The 27526-nt window shown below is 40.9% G+C and overlaps 1 protein-coding gene across 14 annotated transcripts in view; it reads right to left on the reverse strand.

Moving 5' to 3' along the window:
* Positions 1–27526, reverse strand: part of SOX5 (SRY-box transcription factor 5) — a 641540-nt gene that overhangs the window by 280807 nt on the left and 333207 nt on the right. For 8 of the 14 annotated variants that reach the window (XM_032688190.1, XM_032688189.1, XM_032688188.1 and 5 more), the window contains exon 1: positions 14819–14980. The exons of 5 other annotated variants lie outside the window; for them this stretch is intronic. In XM_032688190.1, the coding sequence (XP_032544081.1) occupies positions 14819–14856 (38 nt within the window). In that variant the 5' untranslated portion in view covers positions 14857–14980. Of the gene's footprint in view, positions 1–14005; positions 14147–14818; positions 14981–27526 lie in introns of those variants that run through there. One more of the 14 variants, XM_032688186.1, reaches the window with a different exon arrangement.

Raw genomic sequence — 27526 nt, forward strand, 5'->3', positions numbered from 1 at the left:
ATTTCTTTATGAAAATCACGTACTCTTCCTACACATGCGTTCATCTTTTTTCTCCCGCTTTCAGTGTTAAATATAACATCAGAATCTTTGAAAATACAGATGTTATGCAGCCTTTGAAATGCGGGAGCCAACTTTGTTCTGGAGACTTTCAAATCTCTGTCTATCTAGGGCTTCCTGGAAGGCACAAGCAGCATGCAATGCTTCAAGGGATTTCCAAACTCCTGCACTGACACGTGCCTGACCTCGCTTTCCCTCGTATGGTGGAACCAGACAGTCAAAGAAACCGGCAGGTTGATATTCCATAGCTATTTGGTACCAGCATATTGTGAACCTCATTTTACTTTGCATGATGCAACAACAGGCCACAAAGAGAGTCAAAGTCCAACCTTTGAACCTGGTCATTCATACCCAGCTTTAATGCAAATGCAATTGTAACCTCAGGGTAACACTGAACTGGCTGAAAATCACAGCTCTGCCAAGTGCATCCTCCTCTGAAAACCATCCTCTCTCTATCTCAGGCTTTTCATAAGTCAGATGTCTAAAACTCATGGGAAGGGTAGTTTCTTTAAAACCAACACAAAGAGATCAGAAAGAAATGCAACTATAATTTTAGTAGTGGAAAGAAAAGAAAGAAGAAAAGAAAAAGAGAAGGAAAAAATAGGAGAGAGGGCAATCTATTTGTTCAGCTCTTGTTTATAGCATGAGGGAACTTAGCCTTTACAGTGTAAATCAAATTAAACAGTTTGGGGACCTGGCTTGAAAGCTGCTATTTTAATGAAAAGGGGGACAATTGGCAGGTTGTTTAAAACTGTAGCTGAATTCTTTTACCCTCTCTGCCTCCTCCTTCTCCCAACCCTCCCTCCCACACCACCAACTGCCATCTCAAATTTACCTTGCCATGCACTCACTACAGAACTCCCTTCCAACCACAGTGGATTGGAGGAATCTACAGAAAATAAACTGACAATAAATACAACTGTATTACCTAAAGGAAGGAGGGGAAGCAAAGAAAATGACCAAATTGTTGACACTGGTCAAGGAGACTTTCCCCTCTAAAATTTCCAAGAACATGAAGGCTCAACAGCAAAGGTCTCATTATGAAGCCACACATTTTTTACAGAATTCCTTCTCACCCATCCCTGAATACAGGAGCTTATTCTTGTGCAATCATTAACGCTCAACAGCAGATAGGCTGCTATTTCCCACTCCTGAAGAAACCCATTTTATGGCACGCAACATGAAGAACTGCTTCATTAATGAGATGGGGTTAAGTAACTCCAGTAGAGTTGCTATGGGGAGGTATGGTGACACAGTGGCGCAGGAGAACTGGCTTTCTTTCCATCTGGATCATCATTTAAAGGCCTCAGAATTTCCTTAAGATTAACAGGTTTATTGTTTTAATCCCTACCTGTGAGAGTAAGAGGGCTCCTCATAAAAATGTGGAAAGCAAGCCTGACTGCTTGTGGGGGGAAGGTGAAAGGAAAAGAGCTAAGGAAGAGACAGGATGGGAATAAAACAGAGGGCTGCAAGTTTATTCACTGGCTAGGGCTATAACATTAATACTGTTAAGGTTTATTTCATATACAGTTTTTAAAAGAGTCGGATTTTTGCTGTCCATACTTCGTGATTCAACTAAAACTATGCAGAAGCTTTCAAGTTTCCAATAGTATCATCATTTTGCCCACAGAAATCCAACTTTATCTGTCTTTCGGCATCTCGGATCTTTTCCACAAAAAGCCATACTCAGGCTAATAAAATATAACAGTTAAAAGCGTCACTTTCTCAAGACCATAACACAGAGAAAATGAAATTTTTATAAAATGAGAACGTAAATACCAATCAGTCCTTTTATTCACCCTCCTGACACCTCAGAAGCAAACAATCCAGCCCTACTTATAAATCAAAAGTACATTTATTGAGGAAAGCATCCAGCAACATTATGATCTGACATAAGCAGCTCTCTAGACGCAGCAGCAAGGAACCTTTAGCCCTGTCCAAAGGTGTTAACAATGCAGTACTAATGTGACACGGCACTAAATGGATGGCCAAACACAGAGGCTTTGTTACACACAGGAGGTTGCTTTTTTTACCATCTTTTTCCAAACATGCACCTAAGGAAAAATGCTATCAAGTCCTTGCAAAGAAAAAAAGGAAAGAAGAAACTATTTTGTCCTGCATATTTTAAGGATAAATCTACCAAAGGCAAAGAAATAATACCTTAATTGCTAACAAGGAGTGAAAGCTCCACAGATTTTTGACTTTTTGTATGGTTCATTTTCCTTTGCTTAAGGTTAAAAAATGAACTGGTCAGAGGATCAAATTGCTACATGTACAAATCTCCCAACATTCCATTTTTTTTTTAATATATATATTTAATGGATTGACTTTTACCAAAGATTTTAAGACAGTCTCGTTCATTCTAAACCTTCAAACAGTTGAATTGGGTCAAAATCATTGTATTATATGCCTCTAAATTATGCTATCAACCTTTACTTTTCACCACTGAACCACTAAAGGAAAACTGTGGTCCTGATTTAAAGCTGTAAATTCAGATCAAATGGGAAAGTGTTAAATTCAGAAGGGCTTTTGGTCCATTAACTTCCATGCCGATTTGACACGCTCTGCAGTGCTTGGGCAACAGACTCTGCTATACAACGTATTCCTAAGCAAACAGTGCTTTGTGTCATAAACCATCTGGGGTGTCAGTTCTAAGGGCCACTCATCTAAAATCCTCCGATACACTTGGAAATGCTGAGGTGAAGAAGAGAAACTTTTCTTCACTACAAAATCCCTTTTGCAAGGGAAAGGGAGACGTTGCCGTCGGAGGAATGACGAAAGGCACAAAATTTTGGCTAAGGCGGTTGTTTTCATTATTCCACTGAAGAAAACCACTGGCTACACAAGCTTTCTAAAACACTAGGATTTTTCTAAGGTACTAATAAAAGTGATACCATTCATAATCTGGACAGTGCTCCCTTTCATATCAGAGCCTATAGTTGCAAAGCTAAGTGCCAAGCAGATGGTTGAAATCTGTTTTGTATAAAAAGTGTGTGCGCACATGCGGTTTTTTTAGATGGAGTTCTTTGTATTCATATTCAGGCCTAGGTTCTAGCCATCAAAACACTGGCACTGAAGCAATCATTAGCTGCATTTTAGACAACTGGCAACTAAGGTATTCACAGTTCTCCACAAAATGTTCAGCTAATACCTCCCAGATGTATAATTAAGGCAAAAGATCATCATCTTAAATTGGTATCACTGCTTTGGATGGCCTTTCAATAGACTGCACATGTATGTAAAAAGCTATTTTATTTATCTTCTTTTTTAAATAATGCTCTAATTTCTATTATATTCTAAGTTTTTATAGCTGCTTTTAAAACTACGGGCTTCCATGTCAGACTCTACCCAAATATGACAGCAGAAACTCCCTTCCCCTTGTTTTCATCTTTCTAAGAAACATCAAGTAGGAAAATCTATAGATCACTTTAATAGTAAGACTTTGCCTTTCTTATCTGATAACCGTTTAGTTTCTCTAAAATGAAAATATAAGATAAGCAAAGCTGTTCTGGAGGAATCAGTTCCAGACAAGGGCAATGAGCTCTCTAAGGGTCTGCTGATGAACCTGCTGCTGTTGTGCCGGACAACTCATGGCAAGTCACCTCAGCTGCAAGTACCTCGGTCAACTGATTTGTAAGTAGGTTGTTTATCACCACAAACAGCAAAACCAGAAATGCTTACCAGCATGGGGCTCTGCTGTCTGCCTGGGGTTCTCATGGAATCCGTGAATGGGTGACAATAATTTGCCTGGTGATAAATTAACAGAGGTCACGCTTTCGACAACTGAGGTTATCGAACAAATGTGTACTTGGAAGAAGGTATTTTTGTGCAGCAGTCTCGCTATAGACCTTGGTGGCCACAACTGGGAATTACTACCTCAGGAAACACACAGTTTCAAAATAAAGATTGATTTTGTGTACAGTGCCAAGTCCTCCAAGGCCCAGATGTTAGCTCTGGCACAATTCAGGTACATTTTCATCACCACCACTCTGATCATTCTAATCTGCCAAGCATACATGGTGTTTAGGAGAAGCAGACAGTTAACCTGTCTTTAAAGCACAGCAAGGCAGAACTTCCAAAATCTACGGATTTGAAGCCTGCAGAAATCCCTCCTGATGCTTTAGAAATCCTGGTGGCATCGCAACTGATGGAAGTTTGTTGCAGATTAAGGAAAGTCAGGCTTCTGCTCAGTGATCTCCTTATGAGTCACCATTTCATGCCATCATGGTTTACTGCGGTGAAGAATGTCTGCCTTTTTCATAGAGTTGAGCAGAACATTAATTAATTAGGCCTACATTTTTAGGACCTGACACTGAACTCCAGTGCTACTGAGTCCAAACACTCAGAATGAATGGGCACTTTTTTAAAGGATGCCTTGACTGGCCTATCACAAAACAGGTCTTTGTGAACACGCTGCTGAATAACTACTACTGAAACACTATGGAATTGGCCTGATCATAATCCATTATCTTGAAAGTAGTGTCCCTCATAAAGAACTTATCAAAGAGAATAACTTAACAGATCAGTCATGATATTCATAGGCTACAGAGATCAAATCCACCCAGGACTCCTTCAGTTTATAGCCATTTTCTCAACAGTGTGTAGTAAGCGATGCAACACACAGCCCAGACCTACCTGCAGACCTCAGTGTTTCAGCTCTACTCTCAGTTGGAAATGAGAAAAAAACCCCACTAAAACAGATTAGAAGAACTTTTAACATGGATAAGCAAATAATTCCTCCCTTTTAATAAGGCTGTATCCTTTCTTTCGTTTTGGATCTCCATGGTACATGTAAAAAACAGATGTCAAACATGCGGGTAAGAATCACAATGCATTTTGTGTTCTGCAGTGTAGGTTTTGCTTTTAGGCTCTTGGTTTGCTCGCTGTGGCTGCCTACATTGCTGCTTGCAGTAGAGTCTGTTCCTCACATTAATGCTCTCCATGTGAAGAATTTTTTCCTGGACTCCCCTCGTGCCTGGTCCTTAGGTTATAAAACATGTGACAGCTCTCAAACATACGGCTGAAGATGTTAACTGCTCTCCAGGACCAAAGTTAGGGTAGCACACGCTGTCTCTCTCAATTTACTGCTTAAACACAGCGGATGCTGCTTCCTAACTCCAGTTATCCAAACTTGCCTCCAGGTAGGGAGTTTAGAAGCACGTTCAGGTAATTGGAGGGTCCACAGACAATACTCCCTCCCAGCCCTCAAAGATATGACTGTGGCTGTAAATATTTCTTTACTTTATTTTATTAATTACATTCCCCAGTCCCTATTTTACATATTTAACTAATCTGAGTACTATAGTTCATCTTGCTAAAATGAGACATTTAGAAATTATAATTGCACAGAGAGAAGTCTATAATTTGCAGTTCTTAGGATCTCAAGGAGGAAAAGGAGGGTGTCTTGAGGTTAAAAAACAGAACTACCAGTCAGTATCTCTACTTTTTATACCCACACACGCAAAAGATTTTGTGTCACCGTTCCTCAGTTCTCTCATCTATAGGTTGAGACTAATCTTGCTTCTCAATCTAAAGAGCACAGAAATCGTCATGATTTGTATATCAATGCTTTCCAAACGCTCTGAATTCCTAATCAAAAGGCTTTATAGGAAGTATGAATCTATTATTAATAATATCGGTACTTCTAACAGTAAAGCAACTTCTACATACATGCATGCAGTAAAAAATACAGAGAGAATACACATGCACATATATTGCTCAATTTATAAATTGTTAAGCATGACTTCAGGACTGAAATCTCATTCATGAACCACGCTAGGGATCTCTTACCTACTCTCCATTTCTGAATTTTCCCCATACAAAGACACATTGATATTACTCTAAGCTCTAAGCACAAAGGCTGCTCTGTGGAATGGAAAGAAACCTTCTTTTTTGTGTTTGTACAGTGACAAGCATAATGGGGTCCTGATTCAGGATGCTTGCACTCTACAAAAACACACTAAATCAATGACACTAATACACATGCAGATTATCTATAAAAGAGGTGCATGGCATACTTGAGAGTGGCTCAGTACTTTTCCCATACTTTGCTTGGTGTTTCATGCAAACGCCACAGCCTAACCCAGGTTCCTGAGTCACACAATTAATTTCGGAGTTTAGGCAAGAACAGCAAAAGTGAGCAGAACTTACAAAACATAAGCAAAGGGCGAGAGCCCTCCACTGAGAAATTCTGCCAATTCTAATCTCAGCTGCAAAACCAGAATCAACTTGATGCTCATATGGTTTTGACAAAGATGAGAATCAGCAGCCTTCTTTACAACACATCATAAATATCTACTTAAGTGTCCAAAACCCAGGAGCAAAAGACAAATCAAAAGCTGAACCTAAGGGAGAGATGTATTTTCTATGTCTCTGTGATTTTCAAACTCAAAAGCCTGGATATTTTTAACAGACGTGGAAAAAAAGGAACTATTTGGCTTTACTCAGCAACTGCAGAAGGAAACTGTATCAAAAGAATAATGTTGCATGTTCTGTTTTCACTTGATTTCATTTAGCCTTTCAGTTCTATTTCAGTTATGTTTCATTTAGCCTATTTTTTTTTTTAAATAATCATCATGTTTTGGTGATTCACATTTCACACCAGCACAGGAACAAGTCATGTAAATACAACACAACAAAATGACCCAGTTTGTTAATAGACATGCCAAACGGGTAAGAACATCCTTCCCTCCGCCCTTACCAACCATCACCTTCCCACACATCTCATCTCTATCCAAAAAAGCCTCTGCCCCAGTGAGGCCATAGCATTGAAATTTAGGGATAAAACCCTATGAATAGAAATTTGACTAAACCTTTGGAGCAAACGTTTTCAGCCTTGTTTTACAAAGTGAATGTAATTAGGATGCTAGGGGAATTTATCTGAAAACAGAAGACTTCTCCACAATCAAATACAGCATGGACAGAACTACAGCTCCCTCCCAGCACAAAGCTCTGCTGAAGTGCCTCAACCCCAACTCAGGCAGGCCATCCCTCAAGGTGAGAGGACACCATAGGCTTCATGCCCTTCACTGAGCATTCTCTCTTAAAACGAGGAATACCTCCAAATTACAAAAATCGTGTGTAGAGATGCACAGTCTTTCAGACTGTTGAATTTTAGCTCCATCACACCCTCCTAAAGTGCAGCCTCTTCAGGATTCAAAACTAACTGAAGGTATTGCAACTTAATGCAACCCAGTCAAAGGACACACCAAACCACAGGAACAAACACAAATGTGTCTGTGCATAGGAGTACACACACCCTTGAGATTTTGTTAGGCTCGCTGTTTTAAACGGTAAAAAACAGTTTGGTGGAATCTTTTCATGTATCTATGGTAAAAAAGGAATAACAACATTAACAATTGTTCCAAACCACTAAAATTTTCCTTACTCTTGGTCTTCTGCTACATACTGAGTTGGCAATGGCAAGTAACTCCAGCTCACTGTCAGATACATTATCTCTGCCCATGCCCAACCTGTGAGATGAATCAATGAAACTTGGGGCATTTTTTTGATTCCCACATCCTTAAAACAATAAAGCCAGCACCAAAGAAACCAAAAGGAACTAGATTCCTAGGTCTTTTCTCTCTAGAACTACGTAGGTCCATGAAGAACATGCAGACAACACTCTTTAACTGCACAAAAATAGCACATACCTCCCTCTCAAGTTCCTCACCACTAAAAAGAACTCTGATTATTCACAAAAGAAAATTAAATTTCTATTAACTCTGCTTATATTTTTGCCTCCCAAAATAAAGGAGTAGTAATACAGAAACAAATGTGTAGTAATGGGACTATAATACAACCACAAAGAAAAATCAGCACTAAGGAAACATTTTATGGTATGTTTAGGTCAAACAGCACTCAGACATCCACATCCCAGGAAAAAAAACCCAAAACAACAAAATTAAGACAGTCTACATGAACTTGAAAAAACACAAAACCAGAAGTACTTTGCAAAACAAAATAAAACTATGACAGATCTCAGAGAGTAGATGCCGATATGAATTTCAATACTTGGTCTTTAAAAAATAAAAGTATAGAAAGGAAATCTGGAATATTAAACATAAATTTTAAAAATAGCAAAATATAAATACAATTTGAAAATTGAGAAATGTTACCTGATCAATCCCACAATACTTTTAAGGGAAGTAAGGTCAAAGCCATTTCAAACTTTCATAGCAAGCCCCAAGCTTTTTCTCATTTTCATTTCAACTTTCAAAGTTCCAGAAGTCAAAAGTAATACCATCATGTTGGAATTTTTTTTTTCTTTAAACAAGGTGACAAAAGGATGAGTTGAAGGGAAGTGCCATGCCAGATCAAAACCAGGGAGTTGGAAAATATTTACCAATTTCTTTCGAAACAAACTAAGGAACAACAGCTCCCCCCGTACCATGGCAGCACCTGAACTTCATATTAACATCTGCTAATTCTAGCAGTTGGAATTCAACCCGTCTTTCTCTTTTCCTTTTTCTGTTAAAAAAAAAAAAATAGAAAAAAATTTCGCACCTACCCTAAAAAAAGACAGACAGCTTCTCTGAATTGCCACTGCACACCTCACAATTTCCATTCACTCACATTCTTTTTAAGTACCATGGTCCCTGCAAGCAGCGCTCACCAAAATTCTTCCAAAACCTTGTCTAGACCTGCTCGCTCCCAACGACTACCGCGTGCAGAACTTCACGCTGTCACAAGGACATGTGGGCTCAGGGACAACTTTTAGAGACTCTTGGCTTCTCAGGTTGGCATAGGCTGGGCTCGACGCGGAGGTGACAAGCAGCGTCTCTCGCGTGGAGGCTGCGGCGCGTTGGGCTCCCCACCGTGGCCCTGGCGCCCGGTGGCCACAGGCAGAGCCCAGCCCCGGCCCCAGGCGAGGCACAAGCCACTTGGACCAAGCCAGCCCCTCGTAGGGTGTGGGAGAGGTGGGACGTGTGGCAGGCGGCAGCCCGGTATCGTAACCCTCGGCAAAGGCGCGGGTGAAAACTTCATGGTGGCTGCCGGCGGCGGGGCTTCGCCAGGGGGTCTATGCGGGAGGGGACGTGGAAGGTTCAGGCACCATAAATAAGTCCCCGTCAGGTGCAAGAGCGCGCGACTGCTCGCCCTCGCCCACTGCCCAGAGCCCGCCGAAAAGCTCCAGAGGAAACCACAACCCGTCTCAAAGAGCTCGAGAAGTAAGTTCTGGTTTAGGTAATTCAATAACGTGACGAGGGTTTGCTCAATTTGCAGTTTTGTGGGGTTTAATATACACACGTGCGACGTAATTTTACCTTTTGGAGGGAGCACAGGAGACTTCATGCATTTTCCAAATTTGATACAGAAATCCATAGCTACTTTAAAAGGGAAAAACTCTTTGCTTCTAGGGATGCTACTTGTTAAACAATGAACTCCTTTCCATCAGCACAGACATACTACTGCTATTGATTAATTGCTGTGGGCGCTTCTTTTCTCTTAACTACAGTAGCAGAATTCGCAGGAATTGAGTATCTCCAGTGTGTACAGGTACAACATGACAACATGTTTTTTCCTCCTTCACATATGAGTTAACTGAGCTATAACCAGGCCTGAGCAAGAAATTAATAAAATACAACAAAACAGAAAGTCAAGAGGATGTCACACTGACATCTGCAACAGTTGTGAAGATAGAGGTATCTGACAGGCAAACATGCAGGTATCCTGTTCTTTAAGTCTAGTATGAAAAGCATGCAAAGAAACTATAAATCTTCCTTGGGAGGAGATACTCTTTTTCCTGTATAAATACTGTTAAAAGTGTATTTTATACAGCCACAGATATACCATATTACCCAGACACACAAGCCCATCCTATCGGGGAGTTTCATGTTTAAGTAACTCAACTATATGCCTCCTAAATGATAAAGCCATAAATGCTCGTTAAAAGCTCCCTGAGAAGTAGTAAATATTTTGTAAACTAGCTACATATTTAAGATCTCTGGACAGCAAGAGAAGGAAAAACAATTCCTCTCCTATCTAAAGGTACCAATCAAACACACCATGCACATAAACACCGCAAGATGCTTGGTGGGAGACTGTGTGTATGTGTTTGTGTGTGTTTTAATTAACTCCTTGAATGCATATGATGAGCCAGCCACCCAGAATTAGTAATGCCAAACTCCCAATTTGATTCAAATGCAATGAATACAACAGTTGAATTGTGCGGGCTGGTGTGTCACTCATCAGCTCTCTCATTTGGGCTTTTGCCTTCCAAGGCTAGTTCACAATTTCAGCAACTGGTAAATTATTGAGATGTTCATTAAAATCCATAATCTGTAACAGTCAACTTCTTCCTCGCTAAGCATAAGCACAACAAATTAAATTAGTGCATGCTGGACAATAATGAGAAGTCGGCAAATGAATTAATTCCTTCAGCCTTATCTCAGAGAAATAAAATTGTGTTAATTTTCATCACTGTGAAAAACTCGTATCTGAAACTTTTAACTGGCACTCTATTTAATATTCTTCAAAACTCAGATCCCTAGAACCACAAACTTAAGCAATAAAGTCCTTTTCTTAAAACATCCCAATGGAAGTTAAAAGCTATTCAGCCCGATATTAAAGAAATCTCATTGTTTGCTTTTAAATGAAGGAATAATCACTCTTACTTCCACAGGTAGATTTTAGGAGAGTGGGACGTCATTCTGAGCAAGCTGGTTAATAGAAAGGTATTATTCTTTCTCCAAAATTCTCAGCAAATGCAGCAGAAGAAAGCTTTTAGGGTAACTTTAGCTAAGAAAAGCACTTAGGAATACGCAAAGTTTCCTTTTAGGAAAATGATTTCTCCATTTGACAGTGTTGGTACAACCCCAAAATAAATTCAGTGGGAGTCTGAAATGACTCGTGCAGTGCAGCAGTGAAGCAGCTAAGTATATTTTTTTCCTCCTAGCAGAGAGTTGCTTTACATCCCTGAGCCCTTCCTTTCCACAAGCTATTCACTAGTACAGAGAAGGTTTCGAGAGCACAGAACTGGTGACTGTAAATGCTGAACTTGTTCTACTGTCCCCATCCCTACTGCTCCCATCCATGCCTTTTGTCCTTTCTAGCTCTTCCTTTTTTCCTATGGAGGCAGTAATCCATCCTTCCTTCTACAAACGCTGCATACCACTGTACTGAACTGGCATGTTAAAAATAAAAATTATAATTAAAAACAAAGCAAATAATGAGAAAGAGAAAGGGTGTCACTCTGTCCGGATGCCTAGCGTAGCCTCTCTCTCTGTCTACAGAGAAATGTAAATATGTAGTAATTAATTTGGGTTTAAGAACATTCCATACACTAGGGACATTGTTAAGCAGTCACTTTATCTATTTTTCATTAATCAGATTTTATTAAGATATTAAAACTTTATGTTGGGCATTTCTGAGTTTTTATCATTCTGTAAATCTCCTAGCTGTCTGCGATGGTTCCGGCTGCATTGTCTCTACCTTTTCCTCAATGAAGTAAACTTTCTTTCTATTGTGGCCATACTTGTTATATTTAATGACCCAACTTAAAAAAAAAAAAAAAGGGAGAAAAATCAAACAACAAAAGAGTTATTCTTTTTGAGACCTTCAGAGCCAATTCAGAGTGCCACAGGTACATCACAGAGTACATCTCAGAAGTTACCCTTTCCCTGTGAAACACACGGAGCAGATTCCAGTTATAATTTCTTCCTACAACGTTTCTGCAAACATCATCCCCCTCAGCGTACACATTCTGATGCTCCTCTCAATCAAGCAGCTGAACCGCCACAAACAGAAAGAAAGACGTGCAAGGAACTTCTCAGGAAAGGACAAAAACCCTCACATTTTTGGCACGGTAATTAATTATACATGTTAATTCACAAAACCTACTGCAATTTACCAGTGATGCTGAATGAATTAATGAATGTTTCCTCGTCTGACACTGAGGATCATTTTCATTCCAAGTGGGTATCATAAATGCACCCTGATAACAGCCACAGACACACAAGAGAAGTCCCCTTGGTTCAGCTGCCTTCAGCTGGGGTGACTGAAAGTTTCTGAACTGTTTGCAGTTTACTGGGATACGCTGGAATATTACGGGAAAGGCGACCGGCAAAGAAGAACAACCTCCTGAGATACATACAGGCGCTCTGAGATCTGAACTGCAAACAACTTTGCCTGACAAATCTGTATCTCCTTGTGCTCTGCTATTCAGGTTCAAAAAGGAATAGCGGGAGATGGACAGTAATAACCAAACCGAAGCGGGTCATCCAGATACAACATGCTGGACCCCAAGCGACTGCAGAAATGTGCTCTGAGAACTGTGTTTGTTGAGGATCTGAGAAAATAACCTGACATAATCGTCTAAAAAAACAATCATCTGTGCATCGTGCATATATAGACCCGTGAACTCTGTGAGCATTTCTGCGTCTGAGGGTCTGTGCATCTCTGTGTAAAACAAAGTGCGTCCTCTTGGCTGTTTTCTGACAAACACACATGTACTACAGGGACAGTGCCTTCTCTGTGTATGTGTGTGTAACTATAGTCAAACACACACAATGTAAACAAATGGTAATGATTAACAAAGATAATGGTTTGTATTCCCAATTTCAACTGCAGAGGGAAAATTGTTGAAAAAAAATTTTTTTTTAAAAAATTGTACGTCCCGAGGTTCATTTTTATTGCTTCCCATTTCTGCTGCTTGCTGTTATCTGCATAGCAAAAGGAGAGAAGCGTATTGATTATTTAACTAGAATGTTTACAAGAGCAAAGCTGGGATCTCTGAAAATGAAACGTATGCCTAGAGGGGGGAAAAAAAAGAGTAGGGAAGCTCATTCTAGTTCTAAGGAACATGTTTTGTCCCAATTGATTTGTTTATATATAAAATTTATATAAATATACATATATTTATAATGCAGAGAGACTTCGGATAAAAAAAAAAGTCCCCCAACAGGAAAATGAAAGGACTTCATTCTGCTTCACAGAGTTTACAAGTATTGTGTTCATCACAAAGTTCAAAGAATAATCGTAATCACTTGCTTATACATTTCTATGTATAATCTTAATGAAGCATATGAAATACTTGAATCTACGGATTGTAGGAACAAGACAAATACATCAGCATCATCATGTTAGATCAAACCTGACATCAGAAACAGTAACAGTTTCCTCAGGTAGTTGAACTAAGTTAACACAGTGGACATAAACAAAACCAATTTTGTTCTATTATTGTAATGATAACAAACCAAAGAAAAACGTCGAGTATGCCAAGAAAGTCTGGAAAAATTACTGTTTTAAAGATGACCTTGGAGTAGAGCGACCAAGACAATTCCACTTTCTAGTAAAGAAGCGTTCTAGTTGCAGAACAAGGACTGAAAGTGTTAAAACAGTTCTTTTCTGCGTTTCCCAATTTCAGTTTTCTCTGATCTTTTAATTCGAGCATTCTTTCCTGTCCTTTCTCTGCATGCGTGTTCCTCAGCCCACTTAAAATGTTTTTATCTTGCCTTCTTTTCTATGCCTTTACTATCAAATTCAGTAGGTTTGAACGATGAACAGCTTGACTTAGCATATTTTTAACCAGCTGGTCTAGCACCTAGCTTGTATTGCATAGTCAGATACAACCAAATGTTTATACAGGAGGTAGCTTTCACGAAGATGAGAAAAACCTCAGTAACGCGCATCCTGGCGTTCTTTTATTTACCGCTTAGAAATGAAAGTTTGGATTGTTTACTGCAGCCGCACAAGGGACTATTAATAACCTTTAAAAAAGAAGCTGGAGGGAAGGGATGCGGGACCATCAATGGACGCGTGTACAAGCGCCTGAGAGAACGCTTCAAAACCCCTCAGGAGTGCCAGATTATAGGAAGTAAGGACTAAACTCTCGGAGGTCACAAGCCGTCGCCAGTGACAGCAAAAACTTAATTCCAGGCAGGAAAGGCTCCTACTTCGGGCAGAGGGAGACGGGCACATCTACGTCATACCCAAGCCCCGCTCGTCATACCCAGACCCCGCTCTTGACACTCCGCGAGAGAGGCGACGGCCAAAACTTGGAGGCAAGAGTTTCACTTCTTCCTTTCTTTTTCTTTTTTCCCCCCTCTCTCCTCAGGCAGAAAGATGTTCTCCTGACGGAGGGCCGGGATGTTAACTTGCCTAAAAATAATCGCTCCTGCTAGATCAACAAAAGGTCATGTGCTCGGCGGAGCGCCTTCCCAAGTTTGACGGGAGCCTGAGGTTGGAAGTTGAACCCCCCGCCTCGCCGCCACCGGGCATCCTCTGATCGCTTCCCGGGGAGTCTCCGGGCAGGAGCGGGAAGGCACTGCCCAGGAAGGTGCCTCGGCGGGCCAGTCGGGCCAGAGGAGGGTGGGCAGGAGGAGGGCACGGCAGCCTCCGCGGCCGCGGAACAAAGCTGCGCGCCGCGGGCGCACCGCCGGGGTGGCGGGGCCGGGGGCGCGGCGGCGCCCGCCCCTGTCCCCCCGTCACTGACACGCCGCTGGAATAGCCGAGGTACCGCGGGGGGGGGATGGAGGAGGGGGACACGGACGGACAGGGGTGGGGGGAGCATCTCCCCGGCCTCCTGCCGCCGAGCGCCGGAGTTGCGCGCCCGTCCCCGTGTCCATGTCCCCGCTGCCCATCCGCGCACACACGCGCGCGAACACGCGTGCTCGGGTAAATTAAAAAAAAAAAAAAAAAAAAAAAAATAAAAATAATGCAAGAACAAACAAACCACGAAACAGAAAAAAAAAATAATTAAAAATGAAAGGGCAACAGACACCCCCCTCCAACACACAACCCCCACCCCAACAACTCGACTCACCTTTCAAACTCCTGAGGTAAATCAGGGTCAGTTAGCATGCTGGAAAAGCACAATTTCCCTTTGTCACAGCAGCCACCTATGGTCGCCTCCAACTGAACCTGTCAAGTGAGTCCAAACCTTCTAAACCGATTGATTTTCTCTCTCGCTCGCTCTCTCCCTCCCTCCCCTCCCTCCCTCTCCCTCCCTCCCTCCCGGCTCGCTCGCTCTGAGCGAGGACTCCTTGACCAGTCTCTTAAAGGGGCAGCGCGCTCGCAGTAGGATGATCGCGCAGCTCCCCCCGCCGCGCTGGGCGACCTCCGGGGGCCTGTCCTTTCCTTTTAATTCTGGTCGCCCGCCGCCGCCAAACGGGAAAAGTCAACTCCTTCAATGTCCTAAAAAAACGTGGAGAGGTGGAGGGGGATAAGTAGGGGAGGGGTGGGGGGTGGAGTGGGGGGGAAGAAGGGAGGGGAAAAAAAAAAAAAAAAGGCAGCCCGACAATCCACCTAAACCGGCAAACCAGGAGCAAATCCCCTGCGCTGAGGAAGATCAGTGGAGAAAGAAGATAAAACAAGAGCAGACTGATTAAATTGAAACAGTTATCAACTCTCGGAGTTGAAATAGGGGAGATTACACATAAAAATGTTACCAAAGGCATTTGTGTTCCGAAGAATTTTCATTCCTTTCCCCCCCTCCCTTCCCGCTCTCTCGCTTTCTCTCTCCCTCTTTCTCTCTCTTTGGGGAGGGGAAAAAAAAAAAAAAAACACACCCCGCACAACAATCAGGCATTGTTCTGAGGGAAGAAAAGCAACTTTGACAGATTGAAATATAGCAGAGGCCCCTTCAAGGAAACCTGTAAACAACTTGTCACTCACTCTGTCGGTCTCACTGTTAGCTCTTGCTTTCCACAAAGTGCTGCGAACCGTCCTGGCAACAAACCCAAAGTTTCCTCAGCTCCAAACTCCATCAAACAGCCCTGTTGTGTGCAAGGGAAAAGGTAGCCACATGCCAAAACAGCGGGCGCGCACACGAACGCACACACACGCATGCACAAACAACAACAAAAATAAACTTTCCGTTCGTCTGCTAGGGCTTTTCTCGTTTTCTATTTAAACACACCCCTCCCCTTTCTTGCCCCCCACTCTGGGCGAGCAATAGGAGTCCCTCGGCCGGGGCTCTCTCTCATTTCCCCTGCCCAGACAGCCCCTGATAACAAGGTGGACGACGCGCGGCTGCAGAGCCCCTCGGCTGGCTGGCGGAGCGCAGCCTCCGCCGCACTTCCAATTATCTAGATAAAAATCTAGCAGGCGAAGGAGGCAATCAGGTAACGGGCCTCGGACACGCGGGGACGGAGGTGCCGGCAGCCCCTGCCCTCCCGCCCGGGGGACACCAGCATCCCGCCCCGGGGACACCGCATCCCGCCCCGCCCCGGCGGGAAGGGCTGCACCGCCCGAGCCCGCCCCGGCGGCGGGGAGAGGGGGGCAGCGACCGGGAGAACGCCGCGGGGAAATTCTCCTCCAAGCCGCGGGGATTAGCCGGGGGCTACTCTGGAAGCGGAGCGCACAATGCCTCAATAGTCTGTGCGGCCCGTGTCCGGCCTGGCACCGAACTCGCAGTAAGAGAAGGGAGGGGAAAGAAAAAAAAAGAGGAAAAAAATTGGTCTCCCTGTTCTTTCACACACACGTGCACACACACCCACGTATCTATTCTCCATTCTTTCCAGTTCCCCTGCCCTAATTCCTTTCTCTCCTCTTTTTCTCCCCCCCCCCCCTTTAATTTGCAGCTGGACAACATTAAGGGCCTTTAAAAACCACGAGGTTTTGACCCCACAACAGTTTGATTAGGTCCACTGCCCCCTCTCTTTCCCTCTTATCCCTGCCTCACTGTGGCCCAGAGATAGCAACTTTACTTTTGAAATACACACACATATTCGCACAGAGCGGCCAGAAGATGTTCAACATTTTCATGCCCACTGGCTTAAAAAAAATGCCAAACAGAAAAGCTTATTATTTTTAATATCCAACAGCTAGACTGTTTAATACGCTCCTTTTCCCTCTCAATGCATATGTTAGAAACCAGCAGGCTCACGCAGGGGCCAGTCAGCCCAGTGTTGGCATAAAGGCATCATCGGCTGGAAGCCTGAGATGATCGTTTTAATCACGAGGAGCAAACCCCACTCGCAACTTCTGCGCCTCGTCCCCGAAGAGCATTAAGAGCATTCGCGGAGCAAAACGCCGGAGCCAAGTTTGCGAAGGCGCCGTCGTTGCAGTTCATAAAAGAGGATCTGCAAAGGCTGCCTCCAGCCTGCCTTACACCACCACGGCGCTCCGAGCCGAGTCGCATACAATCTGTCAACTTCTGGCATGAGGGAGATCTAATGGCTCCTCACTGTGGGGCAGGGTAAACCAACTTCCTTCAGTAGCCCCTAGCAAGTAATATTTTCCACAGAGGTCCATTCATAGGAGCCTGACAAACCTAGTTAATATGTACAAGGATTTTTCACTTGTTATTTGGTAGCTAGCCCTTTTAGGACAGCCACGAAGTAGACATTGAAAAGGCAGCAGATGATTAAAAAAGAACAATTCCAAATACTTTCTCTTTCATCTGAGGGTCTCAAACCATGTTAAGTCTCACATTACTCCTCTGCAGGTAATAAATATAATTAGGGCCGATTCCAAAACTTTATTTGTATTGAAAAGTATCTCGCTCCGCAGGGGCTCCATTCAAATCAGCAAACCTCTGTGTGGAGTAGGAGGCTACTTAGTAGGAGAATTTGGCCTCAAATAAGGAAACTGAGATGCAGGCAGGCTTAGTAGCTTGCCCAAGTTGACACAGTTAGCCAACTCCAGCAAAAGGATGAGAAACAAAGATCCCACGTGCCTCACAGTCGACAACAGTCCTCATGCTGCTGAAACACATATATATGAATATTTGAGCTGTTTTTCCCACAGAGACATGATTATTTTACATCTACTATTTGTTTAAAACATACTTCATTGCTGTATTCAAATTTGTAGGGCCCCTTTTCTTGGTCTTTCATTTTCCCCTTGATGCACACCACTGCCCATCCATAAATGCTGTTCCTTCTCTGCCAGTTCTTGCTTTACTTCCCCTGTTTCCTCACACTTGGCCATGGGAGAAGTTTACAGAGTGAAGCTACACAGAAGCCCCAGCTGAAGGAAAATGAAGACCATCTTTTATTGAAAAAAAAAAAAAAAAGATAAATCTCAACAGTTATGATAGAACAGGAATACCCTATTTTGACTGCATGTTAGCTCCACTCAGCTCTCATATCCTTTTTTCAACTCGGCTCCACTCCACAACTGCCCTGCTTCTACCATGTCCTTCCCTCATCCGTTCTCATACATTTACCCCTTCCTATATTGTTTCCTATTTGAACTTTTTCAGGGCTCACATACCCCCTCAAGCTGGTATTATACCTAGGAAGGACAATGGCACTCCTGGGTTGCTGGCTCTCAGCTAATATGATTATAAACCATCATCCATATCAGGAATTACAGAAGAGGACATGAGCTAGACTAGGAAGAAGTAAAAAGAACCACAATAAAAGGAGGGGGAAAAAAAAAAAGAAAAAAACTTTGAGAGAGAAAACTAAGATAACTGAGCAAGAGGGAGAGCTGAGAAGGGGAGAGGAAATGGAAGAAAGGAAGGAAGTAGAGATCATTCCCCTGAATGCTTCTGACATGAACCCTTCTTTTCCCATACCCTGCTTTACAATTACTCTTACCCCAATACATTTTGTGCTCAGGTACCTACACCTTCTTCCCTGTTTCCTTCATTTTACATTTTCTGCAACTACCGAGCTCCCTCTCCTAGCTGAGTGGGGTAAAAAAAGAGAGTTGGGTCTGAAAAGTAGGAAAAAAAAAAGTTACTGTTGCTACTGTATTAATATTGTAGTACTGTATCCTTGTGCTGTACTTACTAGATTATTAACAGCCTATTGTATAGACTTTCTGATAAAATAATGTTCTCCTAATAAGTTCAACTACAATCGCAAGAGATAAAAAAAAGCAAGTTAAATGGTTCGAGGGAATCTCTGAAATGCTTCTAGAAATCACATTAAATTTTAGACTTACTTTTTAGAAATTGCCAGGACATGTCACAAACATGTTAACATATCAGAAAGTGGAAAGATTGAGAAACTGGGATAAATACCCACTAAAAAAGAAGAAAATTTATGTAACATACATCTGTCCAGCTTTTAACATATGAAATTTTATCTTGTTGCAAAACTTTTGAGGCATAATAAATAAATAAATAAATATGCCTCTTTTTACTGGGCAGGTCATAGTTATAAAACCCACTTGCAACCTCCAACAACCACATTCAGTTCTCTCTTCCCAAGATGAGAATTCAGATATAAGTTATAATATCTTCAACTGATGAGAAAAATGAAAGCTCCCCCAGCATTTCTGTGAATCCGCACTTCTTTTGCTTTGCTTCCTTTAAGGGGTGCCCAAAACAAACAAGTCCTGGGAAAAGAGGGCACTTTGGGTTGAACTAAACAAAAGAGCTCTGATTTTCATTTGGATGAGGGGAAACAACTCAAATCATAAACTCCTATATGAATTTTTGTGCTTAACTGATTTTTTTTTTTTCCCGCTATTGTGGTTCTCCAGTTCAAGAGGTGAACCAAAAAATCAATTATCCACCCAGCTCAAGTTAGAAATACCATAACTCTGGAATATTGCACAGACAGAATTCACAGGTCTTTATACAAGCATACTGGCAGAAGGAAAACCTTAAATGCAACATTAATTTATTTTTTTTAATCCTCAAATGATAGCACTTCAGCCTAGTGCCTTTGGCAGATACTGCAATACGGTAAGTAAAGGAAGTGCTGGGAAAAATTAAAAAAAAAAACAAACAAGAGGTTTTCTGGTTTTGTTGTTTCCACTGTAGGTTTTAATAATAGAGACCTACAAAGTCCAAGGAAATGTAAGATGTTCCACAGAATGATTTACTGGAAAATTCTCACAGCAAATATGCAAAACTCCAAAGATCCTAAATGGATTTTCTTTTTTAGGCACACGCTCAAAACAACTGCAGCATTAAGAATGAATCTGTAAGACTTTCTAAGAAAGGGTGTTTTGGAACAGGTTACGGGAGAGCGGAGGGAGAATGGAGTGGGGTTGATGCATTTACTATGAAGAATATCTTGCAAATAATGAATGCTTACTTCAGAGCATGGAAATGTTTAGCTACAATGCAGTTTGGATCATATGCTTAGGAACAGATTTTTCCTTTCAGTGTGCATGCCTAGCTGCCATTTCCATTAATGGGAATTAAGTACATGTGTCAAGAGGAGAAGTTAACTCTTAGAAATATAACTAATCTATGCTTTTTTTAAGGAATGTAAATGCCACATCAGGCATGTTCAGTGTTGGCAAACCTGAACGCTGAATATAGTATAGCAAAATCTGAGAAGGAGAAGGCGGTCTGGAGGACTGAAATTTCTGTGCTATTTAGAGTTTTTCAATTTACTGAATTTCTTTAAGGAAAAAGTAAAACCATCTCATTTGCAAGTGGGAAGCCCTCATTTATCAGCTATTACTTGCACTTTCAGCAGGGCCCTACCATCTGCAACCCTCCGTGTTAAAAGAGAACTGATGCTACCCTTAAGAAGAAATCTGAACCTTCATCTAAAAATCTGAATTCAAACTTCCCTAAATATCACAATAAAGTCCCTAATCATTTTTTAAAAAGAAGTTGGCACTCTTTTTCCCTGTCCACTCCACATCAGTCAGGGTACAGGAACCTCAACATTAATATAGTTGAAAACTGTAATTTAAGTAGGAATTTTTTAGAAATGAAAAATGGCATACGTAAATACATATAAAATTAAATTACATAGCTATTTTAGCAACAAGGAACTTCTATTTGTAAAAATGAGAAAAATCAGAAAGTTGACACATCCCTGATTTTTGTGTTATGTGTTGGTCCCTCACCCCTCTATCCCCCTATATTTTGGCTATAGCTTGTTTTATTATTTATCTATACTGTGGGTTAGCTACAGGGTCTCTACTGTTTGTCTTAGTACTCTTGGTCTGCACAGAAGCAGCTTGAAAAAAAAATTAAATAAAACCAGGACAGTTAAAAAAAAAAAAAAAGTCATAAAAATAGAGAACATATCCATGGATAGGAACTGTGCTCGAAATGATTTAAGGAGCTAACTGGATTTCAAATTTACAGTTCCTCGTTAAGGTTCTCAACATAAAATGTTACTAAAATAGGAACCTGTTGCTCCAAGTCTTTTTTTTTTTTTTTTTTAATGTTCTTTTTTCAGCGCAGTTATCTTGCATGGAACATACCGTCCCGACTGAAGCCCACGGCCTCACCTTGCACACAGAATCCCTGTTCTGCCTCCATCCCGTTTGGGATGATTCCTCTCTGAGTGACAGGTCTGTTTACTGTCAGTGCCCATCTGATCTTCAGCCTCCCCAATGACAATGCCAGCAGGAATGTTCTTCTTCAGTGTCATTTCCAATGACTGTTCTGAACGTGTAAATGCCTGCCACAATACCCCCTGACAACGAGCCCAACTCATTTCATGCAGATAACCAGCTCCCATCAAAAGGAAATTACTCCCTTTCTCCCCGCTGCGTGTGTGTGGAGGAGTGCTTGGTAGAAATCAAGTCTCTTCTGAACAAGCAACCTCTTTTATAGCTAAACATAAGCTTCTGAGGCTAAATATCGTAAATCCACAACTTTGATCTATTTGTAGTAGGTAATAATTGTTGAGCATGATTCCCAGTGCACTGACATTGAGATCTTTCTGCTTAACCCAGTGGGTCTTTCTGTCTGGCTCTCATAATCCCTTCAGCACCACATTCTCATCACTTCCACCATAACAATTCTGTTTCTTTCTTTATCTGATCCACTGGACAGGGTTGGAGTCATCATATTTTGTCTCTGTATTTCTAATCTGACTGCTTTTCCCACTCTAGTCTGCTCTTACTAACCTCTGCACTAAGGATGCTGGGTTTAAAACAAAGATTTGCTTCCACTGACCATCAAGCAACATGCAATTAAAAGTGCAAGGGTGTTTTAGAATAATCCACAGCACCTTGTCCCATGGGGTTTGTGAAGGCACTCCAGCCTTCCTCTTGTGTTCATGAGGTTTGCTCTGGTGTTTGCAATCAAAATTCTCCCCACCCACACGTACATCTCCTGTCTGCTTCTCTTACTAGAAGTGGTTTTCTTCTAGTGCCATTACAATCATTTGTGACACTTTAAGCATAGAAATACAGCCACCCTGAGCTAACCAGATTGAATCAACTCTTTGGAGTTGTGCATGACTCAAGCATATATAGCTGAATTCACAGTTGCCCTCCCATTTTATAAACTTTGTTGAATTATATTATCATTTGCTAATCACTTTTTACTAGAGGAGCACTGAAGAATTAGGTCTTTTGTAAGAAACATCTTCTATGTGAACCAGTTTACAGTTATGACTGCAATTGCAATTAGACAAAGAACACAAAGAAAGGTAACATCCTTACATTCTACAAACTGCTTATCTATTTTATTCCCTTTTAGTCTGTATAATCATAAGGATTCATGTAACTGCTATCTAGTAAGTGTTTCAAAAAATATAAATACCGAAATGTTAAATTCACAACAAATTTGGAAATATATTCCCTTTCTACTGTGCCCTGCATGAGATCCCTGCATTATGTCTGTGATAAGACTAATACAAATCAGTGTTTATCAAATGCACTCTATTGATATTTAACTTGTTATATATGTCACTGTGAAGATCAATCTGTAAATTAAGCGGTGATTCTAATGACACTAAATGCAAGGGAAGGAGTTATAAAACACATTGCTATCTTACACCTGAAACAGCAGTCAACGAGTATGTAAAGTTACATTTCATTTATAAACTTACAAAAGCATGCATAAGCCTTAATTTATTTTAACGGTGCTCTGATGCACTTTTCTAAGTGATTTTCCACTTCTGAGTAAAAGCAAAAATTTGAACTCCTACATTCAGCACACAGACTTCAATTCAGCCACTATTACAGAGAAATAAATACATAAGTATGGTATAAAACAGACCAATGGCTTGTTGTTATTGCTCTTTCTATGGAGACTTAACTCTTGCTTCTCATCTCTCATTACATGGGACAGCTAGAGGCTAGAAACATTGCCGTGGTAGCATGCTGAAGGCTCCTGGGAATGCTTCTGTACCTTGTATGGGCAAAAACTGAGAAAATACTGCTACAGTGTTCTGAAGCATAAATATGGGAAAATCGGAATATCTGGGGACACTCTTCCAAAGCCCTAATGCAACCCAGGTACAGGACTGACTACCTTCTAGTACCAATTAGCTTGTAAGACAGATCTTCCTGAGTTGCCATTGAGGTATATTCAGAACATAAAAGAATCAGAAAGGAAATATAAAAAACCTCAAAACCAAAAAACATGGGAGGGAAAAAAAAAAAAGCACTGGATTGAGACAAACATTCATTAAGATAAAAATACAAAGAGGTTTCTCAGGAACGTTTATCAAAGAAAATTTATGTCATAAATTTTTGTCTGCTTGGAGAAGGTCCAGAGCTGAGTGTCTCTTCTCTTGCCATATAACATTGTACTGAGTCCAGACTGCACATTTGGTCACCCACTTTTCCCTTTAAATAACACTTTCTAATGTGGCTTTTGTTTTGTTTTACAAAGTTTAATTTCTCTTTCTTTTGATGCATTTTCCCTTTTCATTATTTCAGAGTTGTGTAAAAGTAATTAGTGACACAATGCCAAGGACTGAACCTCACAAGCAACCCAAATATTTTGATTCACTGCGAATGCAGTCCATAATTTACAAAGTGCCTGACCCCCGTCCAATAAATAAAATAAAATAAATGAGACAACTTCTGCATGTTAACAGCCTGAGGCATACTGAGAAAAACATCAAAATGCAGAAACAGTGAATGTCACCACATCAGACAGCAGAGATCGTCCTTTGACACTTTTTCAGGAAATGAAATCACATTCATACATACCTTTTTAGCATTTGACCCCACACGATCAGTCCTGTCAACCATTTCTCCTGGTATTTGCATGTAGCCACTGCCCTTTCTTGAGAGCAATGTGGTTCAAAATCTGGGCAAGGATTTCACAAGTGAGAATGTCACAGGTGAAACTTGTTTTCTTAAGGAATTCTGGGTTAGCAATAGAATGGCAGCAGGTGTCTCCAGAAGTGCAAATTGGATGGAAAATAGGAGACAGAGACACTTACTTTTTTTCTTTTCTTTTTTTTTTTTTTTTTTTTTAACTGGCCTTGTCTTTTTTATTGATTTTGCAACTTGCCATAAATATCTCAAAGGGGCCTCAATACTGTAGTCAAAGTAAAAACCTGCTGTATGCAGCTAGGACAGGCCTTTGGCACAAAAGCAACCACACAGAGTTTTGTGCCTACAATCTCTAAAAACATCACAGTTTTTATAGTGATCTGTGGCTCACGACACATAGGGCCATGAAAAATGATGTTAACAGAGATTTGTGTTTCATTGCACAAAAGAAATGCACCTCATTTAATAAAAGCAAATTTTCTTATGATAGTTCGAAAAATCACCACAGAATTTAAGTGAGAACTCCTCCTCAGACACAAACTACATCCTGCTTCAAAGCAAGAGTCAGTTCTCCACTATATTAAGTCTTAGGTGTTTCGAATCCAGGTGGGCTTAGACTGGACAAGCGTTCTATAATGGGGAGGGAAATTTATTTCTGTCCCTCATCTCCTGCTGACTGCTTTACCTCTGCCATATACTTTACTTTATAAAAGTACATAATTATACATTACTTCTGAACTAAAACTGAATTACAAGTTGAATAAAAGACTGTTTTCTATTTTATATGTTTGCATTTGACTGAATGACTCGTTCTCGTAATAACTGAAAAAGTAAAAAGAAGTAATTGATCTCATCCTTTATTTCATAAACTTCTGGGTTTATTACTTATCTTTTCTCTAAATAGTCTCTAGCTCTTTCTTCATGTAGAAGTCAGTTGAATAAAGATTAAAATTTGCACTGCTTCCTTCTGTTTCTGCTATACAGATTCTTCAGGAATCCTAACTCATACAGACACAAACTCAGTGCTACAGGAAAGGACCTGCTACTGACATATGTCACTCTAGTATTTTCAGCATTATTTCTTATTCCACTTTCAACCACTGGATCTTGTCTTTGGATCATGCCACCTACTTTGATTAAGTATTCCATAAGGAAACATAGGCCATCTTCCCTTCTGCTCCCAAGTGGTCAGAGTTACACTGGAACAGGGCATTGAGCATCATCACATCCGTTTTTCTGCCTGAAGTGGAGCATTTGGCCTTTGTCAGCACCACACTTGTGTAGCCAACCTGCCCATCCCTCCTGCATGGAGTCCTCTACTGTCTTCTCCAGCCCTGACTCGAGTGATTCTGCCTCAGACACAAATGTTTAGGTACTGTTCACAGCTATTTTTAATTCATGAAAACATATAAGTGAAACACCACCTACAACACTCAGACTTTGGATACCTCGTTGCAGTTTTTGTATAGCAAAGACTGATAATACACTTTGAGTTTTGTCTTCTGTCCCTCAGACTATTTAATTCTTGAAAGCACTCCTATCCCACAACCAGTTTTCTAATAGCCCCTTGTAAAGGTCTTCTTCAAAAACTTTCTTTAAAGGAAAAAAAATCCAATGATTATATTTTATTATTTGTTGACAAGCTCAAGGAATTACCTTTATATCATTTTTCTCTAGAAAAGCTATGCTGATGGATAGCTATAGTATCACAATGCTCATCTATATGCCTCCCAATTTTATTTTTTATTACTATTTCAACCAATTTATCAAGTAAGGAAAGAAAAGTCATTAGACTAATTCTCAGCATCAATTCTACTGTTCAATTAAAGAGAAGCAGAAAAATTGCTTTCTCCAACCTTACAGGTTAGAAGCCAATATTAAAAGGAAAGACTACATATGAAGTTAGCAACCCTATTTGAGCTCATCATCAATTTCCAGTAGCACATTTTGATATGTCTAACTTTACCTGCTACTCTATTGCTCTTCATTTGATGAGTTTAGCACCTACTTTTCCTTCACTTTTTTCTTTGACAGTAGCTAATCCTTAATATTGCAAAAGAATGGCTACAGGTTAGATTTCTCTCAAGTCTTATGTGATAGAATATGTCAAGGAAATAACTTGATTTCTCAGCAAACCTGTTATCTTTTTTACCTATTATTCTATGTTACAATACCAAGGAAACAATCCTTAACTACTATTCTACAGTACTGAGGGAAGAATTATTTACAAACTTGATGTGGGTGGCCTTTTAGAAAACATCTGAATTTACTCCATGTAATTTCAACTCATCCCCAAGACATTATGTTTGTTTTGGATGGGGTTCTCTTGCATTTCTAGCTAGCAACAATCACGACATCCTCCAGTTTTAAGCCACACCTATTCAAACACCACACTTCCTTTCCTAACACTGTATACTGAGCTGTGCAAACCAAGCCTTCCACTTGGAGCCAAGTCCATACTCTAAAATTGGTAAGACCTCAGGGGTTAATAAACTTTAACCATGCACTGATTCACCAAGGATGCCTCTAAAATCAGAGCCTGTTGTTGTCAAGGCAGAATGAAATGGGATCAGCTCTCCAAAACTGAGGGAACTATGGGTTCCTGCAGCTGGGAGTCAGACCAGAGATTTTATGAGATTTTGCACCATGTAAGAGGTTTGATAGTCTCTGGACACGGTTGGACTAGATCATATAAGGAGAAATACTGTGGGTTTTTAGAAATGATCCAATGACTTACATTTACAAATCTGACTGCAGAGTTTTGTGTGGCTACTGTGCATGGCTTGCACTGTTTTCATAGGGGGATAGAAAGCATGTGAAACCAGATGGAAAAGTTTCAAAATTAACCAAAACCTTACAGGTTATGGTTTTTATTTAAAAAAGACATTTTTTACAAAATGTCTCATTATACTAAAATTTTATCTGCAAACACTACTTTGGTTATTGGTAAATATACACAATCTCTCTGTCCCTCTCTCTGATATTCATGCAGGACCTGTAGCCTACCCCTAAAGTACAGGATATTCAATGAAAAATTCTTAGTATTGTGTTTTTAATGGTTGTTACACACAATATCTGTGTACCACAGTGGATGCTCATATGTGAATATTCAGTTATTAATATAACACAGTGAGTTTACTACCTGAGGAGGACTGCAGTGAGAAAATCTGCTGGACTATTCAGATTTGCAGGTTGATAAACCCCAGGAATAGCAGGAAGGAGGCTCACCCCCATCTATGGGGGCAGTACAAAGGCAACAGACCCCATTTCACGTGCTTAACTGGATCCCATATCATGTGGACAGTAAACTCTGTTCATCTTTGTGGCACTAGCCTGACTACAGTCACTCCTTGCATAAACCAGGAGCACCTTTCTAGGGTTTTCAGATACTTACCACTGGTTGCTAAAGTGTCAGATGTTGCTGAGCTGTTCCTCGCTATCCAAAAATCTCAACAGATCACAGCACAAAGCCACAAGGTAGAAGATTATTGCTGAAAGCCACACAGATTGCCTAATTCTTTCCAGTTTGCTTTTCTAGAGAAGTTTTCAGACTTAGAACGTTCACTGAGTCAGCTACAATACAAACCAGGATCCCTCTTGGCATCATTCTAAACTGGAAGCTGATACTGATACATTTCCA

The sequence above is a fragment of the Chiroxiphia lanceolata genome, chromosome 5 (genome assembly GCF_009829145.1).
Source record: "Chiroxiphia lanceolata isolate bChiLan1 chromosome 5, bChiLan1.pri, whole genome shotgun sequence".
In the NCBI taxonomy this organism is placed as follows: domain Eukaryota; kingdom Metazoa; phylum Chordata; class Aves; order Passeriformes; family Pipridae; genus Chiroxiphia; species Chiroxiphia lanceolata.